The sequence below is a fragment of the Tenrec ecaudatus genome, chromosome 10, assembly GCF_050624435.1.
Source record: "Tenrec ecaudatus isolate mTenEca1 chromosome 10, mTenEca1.hap1, whole genome shotgun sequence".
NCBI classification, from domain to species: domain Eukaryota; kingdom Metazoa; phylum Chordata; class Mammalia; order Afrosoricida; family Tenrecidae; genus Tenrec; species Tenrec ecaudatus.
Window position 1 is genome coordinate 49,715,273 of NC_134539.1, and position 12,716 is coordinate 49,727,988.

The 12,716-nt window shown below is 46.6% G+C and overlaps 1 protein-coding gene across 1 annotated transcript in view; it reads left to right on the forward strand.

The window, feature by feature from the left end:
• SNX30 (sorting nexin family member 30) overlaps positions 1-12,716 on the forward strand; it is a 99,629-nt gene that overhangs the window by 49,764 nt on the left and 37,149 nt on the right. The window contains exon 3 of the mRNA XM_075560340.1: positions 10,630-10,740. Within this exon, the coding sequence (XP_075416455.1) occupies positions 10,630-10,740 (111 nt within the window). The remainder of the gene's footprint in view (positions 1-10,629; positions 10,741-12,716) is intronic.

A 12,716-nucleotide genomic window follows, 5' to 3' on the forward strand; every position in this document is an offset into this window, starting at 1 on the left:
ATGGATTGTGGTAAGAGCCCCCGATAAAATGATTTTAAATAAATATTTAAGACTATTAAAAAAGTCTTCAAGTGTGGTTAAGAAGAGAAGTTATACTAATGACAGATATAGAGTAAAGCGTGTGTGCTCCTTACCCTTTCTCAGTTACACCGTTCTTGGTACAAGCGCATCCACCGCTAAAATTGGGGTGTGTCCTTCCAGGGACGTTTCTTTGCCTTCGTGCACATCATAGACACGTATAGGGAGGGGCGTGTCCTTAAAATATACAGAACTCCAGGGGCTCAAGTAGGAAATGTTTTGGAAACGATGGTGGCAACATATGTAGAGATATGCTCGAATACAATTGCTGTATGGATTGTGATAAGAGCCCCCAATAAATGATTAATTATAAACGATTAATTAATAAACAATTGATATTAATAACATATTGTTAATATATACCATATATAAAGAACTTAAATTTCAGTATTGGTGTCTCACTTTTCCCTCGACTTCCCAGTATTGCACGTGTCTCACTTAACTCTTTCAGTCTTCTGCCTAATTATTTAAGCTAGGAGAAATAGTTTTTTTCTGCTGGTGACTTACACAATGTCTGCGGACATTTGCGTGTTTCCCAGTTTTTGTTTTGGGTTTTAATTTCCGCCTTGCCCTTTCTCTGCTCACTTCACACGGTAACATCTCTCTGTGTGCCCGCACGCCTGTGCACGTGTGTCTCCCCCTATTTCCACCGTCACAGAGAGAACAAAAAACAAGCCTCGTGGTCGTCCATTTGACTCTGACTTGCGGTCCACCTGTGCATTGCACGCTGGCAGGAGTCCGGGCGGTTTCCTTGGCTACGGGCTTTACCAGAGCAGATTGCCAGCCCCTTCTGTGGTGGCTTCCCCCGAGTAAGTTCCAAATGCCAACCTGGGAGCTCATCCAGCCAAACCAGCCTCGCTGCCGTGGAGCTGATTCTGACTCTCAGTGACCCGATACGGGATCCTGAGACTAAATCTTTACAGGAGCGCAGAGCCTCCTCTTTCTCCTGTGGGCCGGGGCGGCTGGTGGGTTTGAACACTTAACCCACAGCAATACTAGGACCCCGTTTTTAAGGTTGGTCGTCAAGCACACGTGCCTCGTCTTCTCTAGGCATCGAGTTAGGCACCTAGATATATATTGTTGTTGCAAAGGCCCTAGGTTGATCTACATATTTCCATTTATTTTTACCTAGGGCCAACCTATTTTTTTATCCTGCAGTCAGTGAAATGTAACACCTTGGTTTACTTTACTTTGAGCTGTGAGCAGCTGAATGGCAAGGTGAATGCCTTGCTGGCCCTGCAAAGCGTGCTACCATGACGTTCTCCCACCCCTACTGGGCCGCTCTGTGGTGCCATGCCATGCCATGCCACCCCCTCAAGTTGGCATGCTGCAGGAGCTCACAGACTAATGCTCAGGCTGGGACGATCCCCACTGCCCTGTGCCTGTCTCTTTCCTTCCTTGCCGCCTTTCCTCTGGGCTCTTATGTCCGTACCTCCTCCTGAGTCTGGAAATGCCTTCAGGTGACCTTTCCCAAATCCCAGTCCCGCGTGTGAGGCCAGCGCCTCCGCGTCACCTGTGTTAGAGCTGAGTTTTACTTCTCACGCTCTCTCCACTTCTGACCCCAAATTCGGAACCCTCTTCTCATTCCTTATCGTGACCCCAAGTCGTGGTGTAACACGTCCCAGTGGAGCCTTCTGCCTGTAAGTTGTGTCAGAGGAGATGTGGGGAGGGCAGAGGGCAGGAGAGATGCTCACGATGGTGCACAGCTGGTCCTGTCCTGAGACCTCTACTGCTGAGGCCCTCGAGAACGGCGTGGTGCTCGGCGGACCAGGTGGTACAAGTGCTGCCGGTATTACTTTGAGGCTTTGACTCCCAAGTCCTGATGCAGGTTCCCGACGCCTTCTCCGTCAGCTAAAATGAGCCTAGGGGCTGAGAGTCAGGGAAGGCGAAGCCTGCCCCTTCCAGATCTAAGCCATCCGTATCTCTTCCCTCTGGCAGTGGAGAGCCAGCCTGGGTCTTCTCAGGACAGGCAGCTCCTGCCCAGTTTTCCTCCAAGCTCCTAGAACCCCCCACCCCATCATAGCAGCTGATAACCAGTGAGCACTCACCATTGCTGTACTGGTTTTCCTCCAAAGAAACCCTTTCATTTAAAAAGTTTTAAATTTTAATAAATTATTTTATTGGGGGCTCTTACAGCTCTTATAACATTCATTTTTATTTTGAACAAGTAATATCTGTTCATTGTCAAAAGCAGAAAACACGAACCAAAAGAATAAAGCAAAATGACAACTAAAAACCCACCAGCCAGAAATAATAATTGATAAAATTCTGGGCTCTACCCTCTTTCTGTTCATTTACAACAACAAAAGGTACTGTGCATGCTTCCAGTTCACGTCATAGTAGGAGCATCTTTCGATGCTCCTGCAGGGGTAGCTTCGCTTAGAAAGGCGAGCACAAGACCAGTCCCTTTGAGGTGAAGGTTCTAAAGGCCCAGCTTTTCCAAACTGGATCCCACTTGGTCACCCTTCCTCCCCAAGTGTTCTCCCTACAGCGCAGGGCCCTCTGATCCACTGCTGCAAGTCCCAGATCTGTGGGGGTCAGAGGTCAGTCTGCAGGGTTCTCTTGAACAGGTGGTTGGAGGGGCAGGTCAGATGGCAGGCTGCCTCACGGCTCTGGGAAGCTGGCTCGTCAGGTCAGACTGTCAGCTGCTGCTTCTCGCCCAGAGAACCCGACGTGGTTCCTTCCACAGCAAGGGAATAAACTTGGCCCCAAACCACACTCACAAGCGCGGCACCTTCAGCCATTCAGACTCATGGTGACCCTGGAGGACGGGGCAAAGCACTCAGGTATTGGATGTTGACCGTTTCCAATACGCACATCCACCAGTAAGATGTCACTCAAATATATCCCACCCTAGTCCCACCTGATTACGCAGCGGGCAGCTGGCTCCCAAATGGAATAGTGACCACAGGCGTGGAAGCTAGGATTTATAATATATCCCGAATGCATGCCTATGTCTAGAAGGACCGCAGTAAGGAATTTGCTGCGTCCCAACCAGGATACGGACACACACACACACACACACACACACACCACCCCCACCCCCACCCCCCACCCCCACCCCCATCATCCGTCTGACTGCAGCAGTGTTCTGTTGTCAGATGAGCTAAGTGTTTTAAATTCGCCGTCAGTTAAATCCCCACACTCAGTGAAGTAGGTACTGCGGCTGTGCTTAATTAAAACAGGAAAAGAAAGCACGGAGAAATTAAAGTTGCTCAAAGCCATAAAACTCTAATATGTGGTGGAGCTAAGACTTGAGTCGAAGTCTGTCCGATTCCAGAGTTCACGCCTTAATGATTATGCTGTAGTCCAAAGAGCGTGATTTCCAAGCCACGGGGCTTTTGCCCCCAGCACAGTGGTCCTGTCCCATGACCAGGCTTTGGGATCCTCTGGAGACTGGAGAAAGAGGGGTCTTCAGCTACTTCGAAAGGCCAGCCTGCTCTCCTCCCACGACCTGTCAGCCTTCACCACATCGTGCACGCTGACAAATTCCTCTTTCCAAATGCCTCCGTGGTCAGCAGAGGCCACGTGCGGATGACGGTGGAGAGCGCAGTTGGAGGGTGTGGGGGAGCAGGGCCCAGTGTGCACTTGGGCAGAGGTGAGGAAGCGAACACCTGTGCTGGTAGGCAGTGAAGGCGAGAAGAGAGAGCGGCTGAACGCGGGAAGCGGACGCGAGGGAGGGTGTTTTGTTCATCCGAAGGGAGGAGAGGGGCCTTGCCTGTGCAAGTACAGAGTTGCTAGAGAGGTGAGGTGACTCTAGGTGGAAGCTGGACGAGTAAAGACTGATGAGACGGCACAGGGAGGTCAGATCCTGAGGAGACGTGGAGGTAGAGGAGGACATCTCTCCCACTGGCTTGGGAGGTAACGTTTTGGTCGAAGGGGTCTGAGTTTTGTGGCGGGAAGTTACGGAGTTCTTTGCTTGTAGTTGCAGTTTTCTGTAAACAGATGCCGAAGTCTTGGACCAAGATGAGGAGGAGGCTTCAAAGGGGTCTTGAGGTTTCAGGGGATTGGCTGGCCGTGTTTCGGGGTTCTGTTGTCAATCTGAATTTATGGGTGTCACTCTGTGTTTGTGGGGGCTGGCGTTTGTCCCAGCAGGGCTCACCTGCCCAGTAAGAAGTGATGATTGCATTTTGGCTGGAGCTGGGTGAAGAGGCATTTGCGATATTGGAATGGAAGGGGTTCAGGTGGTGGTCGTGGAATTAAAGACAGACATGGATAGTGTGAAGGGACTTGATGTCCTGACAGGCTGAAAAGTGGAAGAGTCTGAAATATAAGAGGTGCTGGTTAGAGTGGATGTGTGCTTCTCTCTGTTTATTTTACCACAAATATTAGAAAGGAGATATAAATATACTATTATCTTCTTTTCCTTTCTGAGTTAAAACTCCAACCAATTCTGACTCATAGTGTTCCTGTAGGGCAGAGAACATCTGCCTCTTTGGGTTTCCAAAGCTGTAAATATGGGAGCAGAAAGCCTCATCTTTCTCCTTAGGAGCAGCTGGTGGGTTCGAACTGTTGACCTTGAGGTTAGCAGCTTGAGGCATAACCCACTGTACCATCAGGGCTCCTTCATAATTGAATCTTTACAAGAGCAGACAGCCTCATCTTTGGAGCCCACGGTAGGTTCAGAAAGCTGGCTCTGTGGTTGGCAGCTCCATGCAGAGATTCAGAGGAAGCAATTGACTGCAGGTTCATAGTTGGAGTTTTATTGGCCTCTGTATTTTATGAGCCCTTGGAGTCCAGGGTTTCGCTATGGAAACGTACAGTGATGTCTGTAGCCCAGTTTTAGCAAGTACTCAGCGCTCCAAGCTGTGTTTTGCAAACCTCTTTCCTGGCTCTTTGTAGTTCCTTATTTTTCCTTTGCTTTTTTCACCTACTTGTAATTTATGTCATTTGATCAGATTTATGTATCTCTGTATCTTTTTAGAACAAGTTGTGGTAAAATAAACTCAGATTCTAAGAGAGTGAGCATTCTTATTTCATGATGATTTTTACCTTTCTGCTTTCTAAAACATTAAATAAACTTAGAGTGCTATATCCAATCCCTTGGGTTCTCAAAGGAATTTTTAAAAAAAAACATTAGGGAGTCATACAACTCTTATCACAATCCATACATACATCAATTGTATAAAGCACATCTGTACATTCTTTGCCCTCATCATTTTCAAAGCATTTGCTCTCCACTTAAGCCCTTTGCATCAAGTCCTCTTTTTTCCCCTCCCTTCCCGTTCTCCCCTCCCTCATGAGCCCTTGATAATTTATAAATTATTATCTTGTCATATCTTGCCCTGTCCAGCGTCTCCCTTCACCCCCTTTTCTGTTGTCCATCCCCCAGGGAGGAGGTCACATGTAGATCCTTGTAATTGCTTCCCTCTTTCCAACCCACTCACCCTCTACCCTCCCAGTATCACCCCTCACACCCCTGGTCCTGAAGGTATCATCCACCCTGGATTCCCTGTGCCTCCAGCTCCTATATGCACCAGTGTACAACCTTTGCTCTATCCAGACTTGCAAGGTAGAATTCGGATCATGGTAGTTTGGGGGGAGGAAGCATTTAGGAACTAGAGGAAAGCTGTATTCTTCATTGGTGCTACGTTGCACCCTGACTGACTCGTCACCTACCCTGGAGCCCTCTGAGAGGTGATCTCCAGTGACCGACAAATGGACTTTGGGTCTCCACTCTGCACTTCCCCCTTTGTTCACTATGGTAAGATTTTTTTTTTCCTGATGTTGCCTTATACCTGATCCCTTCGACACCTCATGATTGCGCAGTCTGGTGTGCTTCTTCCATGTGGGCTTTGTTGCTTCTGAGCTAGATAGCCGCTTGTTTACCTTCAAGCCTTTAAGACCCCAGACACTATCTCTTTTGATAACCAGACACCATCAGCTTTCTTCGCCACATTTGCTTATGCACCTGTTTGTCCTCAGCGATTGTATCATGGAGGTGTGCACTCAGTGATGTGATTTTTTTGTTCTTTGATGCCTGATAACTGATCCCTTCGGAACCACGTGATCACACAGGCTGGTGTGTTCTTCCATGTGGACTTTGTTGCTTCTGAGCTAGATGGCCGCTTGTTTATCTTCAAGCCTTTAAGACACCAGACGCTATCTCTTTTGATAGCTGGGCACCATCATCTTGCACCACATTTGCTTGTTCTCCCACTTTGGCTTCAGCGGTTGTGTCGGGAGGGTGAGCGTCATAGAATGCCAATTTAATAGAAGAAAGTATTCATGCATTGAGGGAGTGCTTGAGTAGAGGCCCAAGGTCCTTCCACCACCTTAATACTAAGCCTATAAATATAGGCACATAGATCTATTTCACCATCCTCATATATATATTTGCATGTACATGTCTTTGTCTAGACCTCTATAAATGCCCTTTGCCTCCTAGCTCTTTCCTCTATTTCCCTTGACTTTCCTCCTGTCCCACTATCATGCTCTGTCCCCACCTGGGTTACAGGTATACCTCTTTGTTACCTTACCCTTGATCATTCCCTACCACGCCTGCCTCTTCCACCTCACCACCAATTTGGATCCCTTGTTGTTCCCTTGTCCCTGGGTTTGTTAACACCACTTCCTTAACTGCCCCCCACCTCCCCCTATCCCATGTCCCCCCGAACGGTCAGTCCCATTGTTTTTCCTCCAGATAGTTCATCCAGCCTATCTTATTTAGACAGACCTGTGGAGATAATAACATGCACAAAAACAAGACAAAGGGGAAAAAAAGCAATAGTATACAATGAAACAACAACAAACCACTGACAAAGAACACAACAAAATACATCAAGAAAGAAAAGCTTGTAGTTAGTTCAAGGATCGTTTGTTGACCTTTAGGAGTGTTTTCCAGTCCAGTCTGTTGGTGCACCACGCCCTGGCCCCAAAGTCCACTTTCAGCATTCCCTGGGGACCTTGCTGCTCCATTCCCTTGCTGTTCCGCTGCACTTACCCAGTGCTTTGCCTCGGTGTGGTGGGATCAGGTCAGGTTCAATTCCCACACTGTGTCTCCGGTGCTGTCCCCTATAGCGCCATGGGTCAGTGAGGGGCATCATGTCTCATAGTGGGGCCAGCCATGTTGTCCTCTCTGTGAACTGGCTGCTCCAATCAGGAACGTCATCCTCACGGCCTGGTGGGACAGGATGTGCTCCACTCTCTCCTCCTCCCCCTTCATCTGCTCCCGTGTGCTCCAGTCAGATATGTCCCTCTCCAGGAGCTGCAGAATCATTGTCGTCCTTTGAAACAAATTTTTCTGTGGGGAGGGGCAGGCATCCACTTAATATTTGGTACTGGAGCCAGCCTCCCAGACCTCTCCACTGGTTCCCTACTCCACGCCGGGATATTGCATTCACACTTTGCGGCACTGGGTTGACGTCTGGTCCCAAAGGAATTTTTTTAATGACAATTTGTGTGTGTGTGTGTGTGTGTGTGTGTGTGTGTGTGTGTGAGAGAGAGAGAGAGAGAGAGAGAGAGAGAGAGAGAGAGCCTATGAAACTGCTACATGAGAATGATAGAAAATTTAGAAATAGGAAAAAGGGGCAACTGATTGCAATAATTAACATATAACCCAGGGGGACAAACAGCAGAAACGTGGGTTAAGGGAGACAGCAGATGGTCTAAAATATGAAAATAAAAATAACATCAATTATCAAGGTTTCACAAGGGTGGGGAGGGAGGGGAAAAAAGATACCAAGGGCTCAAGTAGAAAGAATGTTTTGGAAATGATGACGGCAACATATATATAAATGTGCTTGCAACAATTGATGTATGGATTGTTATAAGAGCTGTAAGAGCCCTCAATAAAATGATTTATTAAACATTTTAAAAAAGAAAATTTGGAAATAATGGTGAGTATAAAGAAGACAATGATGCTTATCACTTCTAATCTATTCCTTTGGTTTTCATATCCAGATTCTGAATGCAAATGAAATTATAATGTATGCACAGTTACTCTTGCGTTCTGCTGTTTTCCCTCAAAACCATACTGAGGTAATGTTGGTGTTAAAGTGCCCTTTAGGTATGATTATGATAACCATAGACTAAACATGCCATCATTTCTGACAGGTTGTTACTGTTAGTGATTTCGGTTGCTTGGAGTCCTTGCTGTTTCCAGGAAGGCTGCCATGAGTCTCATGACGGCCGTGCCTTTGCTACCATTGTGAGAAACTTCCTCACGCCGCGACCCTTGCAGACAGTGCCTCATGTGGTGGTGACCCCCAACCATAGCATCATTTTTGTTGCTACTTCATTTTGCTACTGTTAAGAATCAGGCGACTCCTGTGAAAGGGTCTTTGGACCCCAAAGGGGTCGCGACCCCCAGGTTGAGAACCGCTGCTTTAGATGGTAATTGTTTCAGATAGATCTTACTATTTAACAGAGATTCCCAGAATTGGACGAGCAGGGATTAGAGACACGTGTAAAAAGATGAAATCATCAGTGCACTAGAGGAGGGCACGGGCGGAGTTGCGTCTTCTGATGGCCCCACAGCAGCAGCCTAAAGGAGTCTGTGGGAACTGGGTTACAGTTAGATATTCTGTGCCAGAAAAGCCACTTGGGGCGTGTACGATAGGCAAATGGCTTTCGTAGATGACAAGTTCCGGCTGACAATTTTTAAGAAGGCACACAGGAAAAGCAGCCGACAAACATTTGAAAGGATGTTCATTCAGCCCTAAGACTCATTAAAGAAACAAAGCTAAAAGTAAAGTGCAGTACTTTTACTTAATTGACAGGGCTCTGTGATCAGAATGTGGTATTCCTGGAAGTGGTTTGTCAGTAAGCACAATGTATACTGTTTCCTTCAGCATGTCTGTCCGCAGGCAGGTGAGAGAATTACCAGATAAGTGTAAAGATGCATGCACGGTGATGTTTACTGTCGCATTATTTGTTACAGCATTAGAAACAACTTAAGTGAGGATCTGGTTCAATTATGCCGTAGCTAGTCACTGTGGTATTATATATTTCCTTGAATGAGTACCCCATAATTAACCAAATCCTCAATCTATAGAGAGATTTAGACCTGCGCATACCGACACAGAAAGATGTCCAGGATGTACTTAAAGAATAGAGAAAATATGAGTGAATGAGTATCTGTTTATAGAAAAAATATGAAAAGCTCAAAACCATAATGTTAATTGTTCCCCCCTTTTAGGAAATGTGACTGTTATTTAATATATTATTTCTTTATTTTATAATGTATAACCTGAATAAATGCATTTTTAAAAATCTCAAACTTACTGCTACCGAGTTGAATCTGACTCAGCAGATTTCTGAGACGGTCTCTGTTCACGGAAGTAGAAAGCCTCATCTTTCTCCCAAGGAGCAGCTGGTGGGTTCAAACTGCTGGTCTTGTAACCACTGGGGCCGGCCTGCAGCCCAATGTATAACCATTATGTGTCGGGGTAACCAGCCCCCCACAAATCATCACAGGTCCAACAGATGCAACTGTACAGCGATAATATGTAAAGATTACAGTGAAGTCGGAGAGAGATAAAGTAGCATGAAGGAATCAGACACATTTCATGGTAGAATGCTCACCTCAGCCCTGGTTAGTGGTCCACGTGGACGTGGCAGGTGGGAATGGCAAGAGAGAGAGGGATTTATTGCTAGCCAAGGCGTAGACATCTTATGGGGGTGTGCAAGCCCCCTGGTTGCAGGTAAAGACACGTCACAGGAAGGGGCTGTACTATAGGCAATGCAGTAATGGGACGGGGGGGACACGATCTAGGGGTTTACAGGTAATAGGAAGGGGAGGGATTGGGGGTACACATGTGACAAGATGGGTGGATCCTAGATTCAGGGAGGCAGCCTAACTTTGGATATCACTGAGCAGGCTTGACCTGTTCTCTGGCTCTCCATGGAAACAATCACTATCCTTATCAGTAGGGTGTGAGCCCCACCTACAGTGGACCAGACAGTGGTCTTCTGGCTCTGGGTGGCTGGATGCCTTCAGGGAGAATAACTAAGCATCTGACCTCCCATCACGTGCTGGCAAACAGCCTCTTAAGTTAGGCATCTCTTTAGGGGAGACAAACTATGCAGGGCACCACCCAGGCTCCTGACTAAAATGATAGAGTGAGAAACAGACCCACCAACCAGCTCTCCCAAAGAAAGATGGGTTGAGCCAAAAACCAAACTGTCTCATTTTGCTGTGTTTTTTTTTTTTAGTGACCAAATGTTGATTTCAGTGGAAACACCCCTCAATTTATGAACTAGATATTTGGGTGGGGGTGGGAAGCATAATACATGAGAAGTATCTGGTCAGGGCATTTTGAGGCTCATTGAAACGTCTCCAGCTCTTATTACAGAAGAGAGGCCCGGCGGGGTCCTGGTGGTTGGATACCCTCGCGGGACCTCCTGCGCCCTACGAGTGTGTAACTGCTCTGTGGCCAGCGCCGCTCGCTCTGCGTTGGTATCCTCTGCCATTCGGCTGGTTTATGTGGTGGAAGGAAAGTGCGATTTGGCACAGTGGTTATTCTGGGAGAGCTTTTTGCCTGCTCTTCAGCCAAGACAGGCCACTCTTCCCTTCTGCTCATATCTGCTCCTTTCTCTTCTTACTCGCAGAGCTCACGGGTGGAGTTTGACCTGCCAGAATATTCGGTTCGCCGAAGATACCAGGATTTTGACTGGTTGAGGAACAAGCTGGAAGAATCCCAGCCCACTCATCTCATTCCCGTAGGTAGTAAGTCATGACAGCTTAATACTTTTCTGACATGTCTATGCGGGGGATGTCCACTGGCCGGAGGCCACAGGTAAACTCTGCCTTGCGTTCTATACCAGACCAACCCAGAAAATGTTACAGAATACATTTTGTTTGTGAACACTGTAGTATATTTCCCTTTTTTGCTTTTAGTTTCTGATTAGTTATAAAACACGCTAGCTTCCTCAGAGGCGAGTGGATGGGTCGATTTCCGCTTTGACTGCTGCATTTATATTTGGGGAATGGATTGTCCTCATTTACTGCCTTCTTTTAAGGCTGAAGTTTAGAAGTACAGGGCTGACTGAAGCATGGCCCAGGTTGCTCCTGCCCTGACACTAGTCTCAGGGTTCAGCCCAGTGCACTCAGGAGACCAGTGATACGTCTCATCAGAGTTTCCCAAAGTGGGTGCTGCTGTCCCCGGGGGGCACTGGAATATTTCAGGGGGCTGCAATGTCAGCTGCCTACACTTTATCCTGGATTGTGGGCTATACTACAAACGTTTTCGTTGTAGGTTTTTGGTTTTTTTCCTGGAAAGGGGAGTAGTAAGCCAAATAGCTTTGGGAGCCTGAGCTTTAGGTAAGAGTTGACTGGGCTCGTCTCCTGGGTATCTCAAGAAGCAGCATGTAACCCACTCTCCCACTGTATTTTCACCGTCAAAAGCCCACCTACCCCTATCGATTCAACCAATATGAGGGGCTTTGCAAGGTTCCTGGCAAGGAATTCAAAGAGAATGGAATTTTCCCATGAGCCGCTGAAGCTCTCTCACAGAATGCTAATTGAACATTTATATGTTTTTTAGCTGAACAAGAAGAAATGTAAAAGAATGCTATATCAACAGACACACACATAATCTATGCTGTGTATACTTGAGTATAAGCCGACCCGAATATCAGCCAAGTTGGCACCTAATTTTACCACAAAAAACGGCAATAAAAATGTGCTGAAAAACCGGGCTTATACACAAGTATATACGGTATATTATGACTGCTTTCCTTAGTAAGGAACTCTGATGGTGCTATGAGCTAGGTGCTGGGCTACTGACCTCCAGGTTAGTGGCTCAAACCCACCAGCCACTGCATGCCACCAGAAAGAGAAAGACTGCCGGGTCCTGTAAAGATTTATAGCCTCAGAAACCCTGTATTGGCCATTATGAGTCAGAATTGACTGGACAGTAGTGGGTTTGGGGTTTTTTTTTGGCCTTTTAGTAGCAATTTATGTAGACCCCAAATGTTTCTTTGGGCTGCGGGGACTGTAGGGCAATTGGGACCCTACGATTCTTTCAGTGAAACCATTGGTTGGACAATAACTTCGCACTCACTCCCAGATTTCCTCTTAGCACTGCCCCCCTTCCCCCCATCGCCTTTCTTCTAGTCCCAGGGTGGAGGAGCCTGTCAACGCAGCCTGCAGTCTCTCCATTTCTAGCCAGTGTGCGTTTGACAGAAATGATGGGGCCTGTCTGGGACGGCATTCTTCCTTTGGGAATTGCCAGTTTCCCCTCCCTTTGTCCCCTCTGCAATCCAAGCCTCGGGGTGCTTTTCTGTCCCCTAATAATGTAAAAACATGCCTGCAGTGGGAGCCCGAGGTTTTTTAAAAACAGTTTTGGAATTATTCCTCATACACACACACAAATTTAATTTGGCAAAATATTCAGCTAGTGAATTTATTATTTTAAAATAAGTTTTTAATTTTAGAACAGCTTTAGGTTTACAGGGTGATTGCAGAGATAGTACAGAGAGTTTTCACACACCCCACACGTAGTTTCTCTTACAGTGTCTTATTAGTGTCTTATATAACATCTTACTTTTTGGTATTAATGAATCAATATCGATATGTTATTTTAACAAACATTCATTTTCCCCCGAAAGTCCCTTTTCTGTTCCAGTAGCCTGTTCACATTGCATTAATTTAGTCCTCACATCTCCTTAGTTGTGGAAATTTCTTTTAATCATTT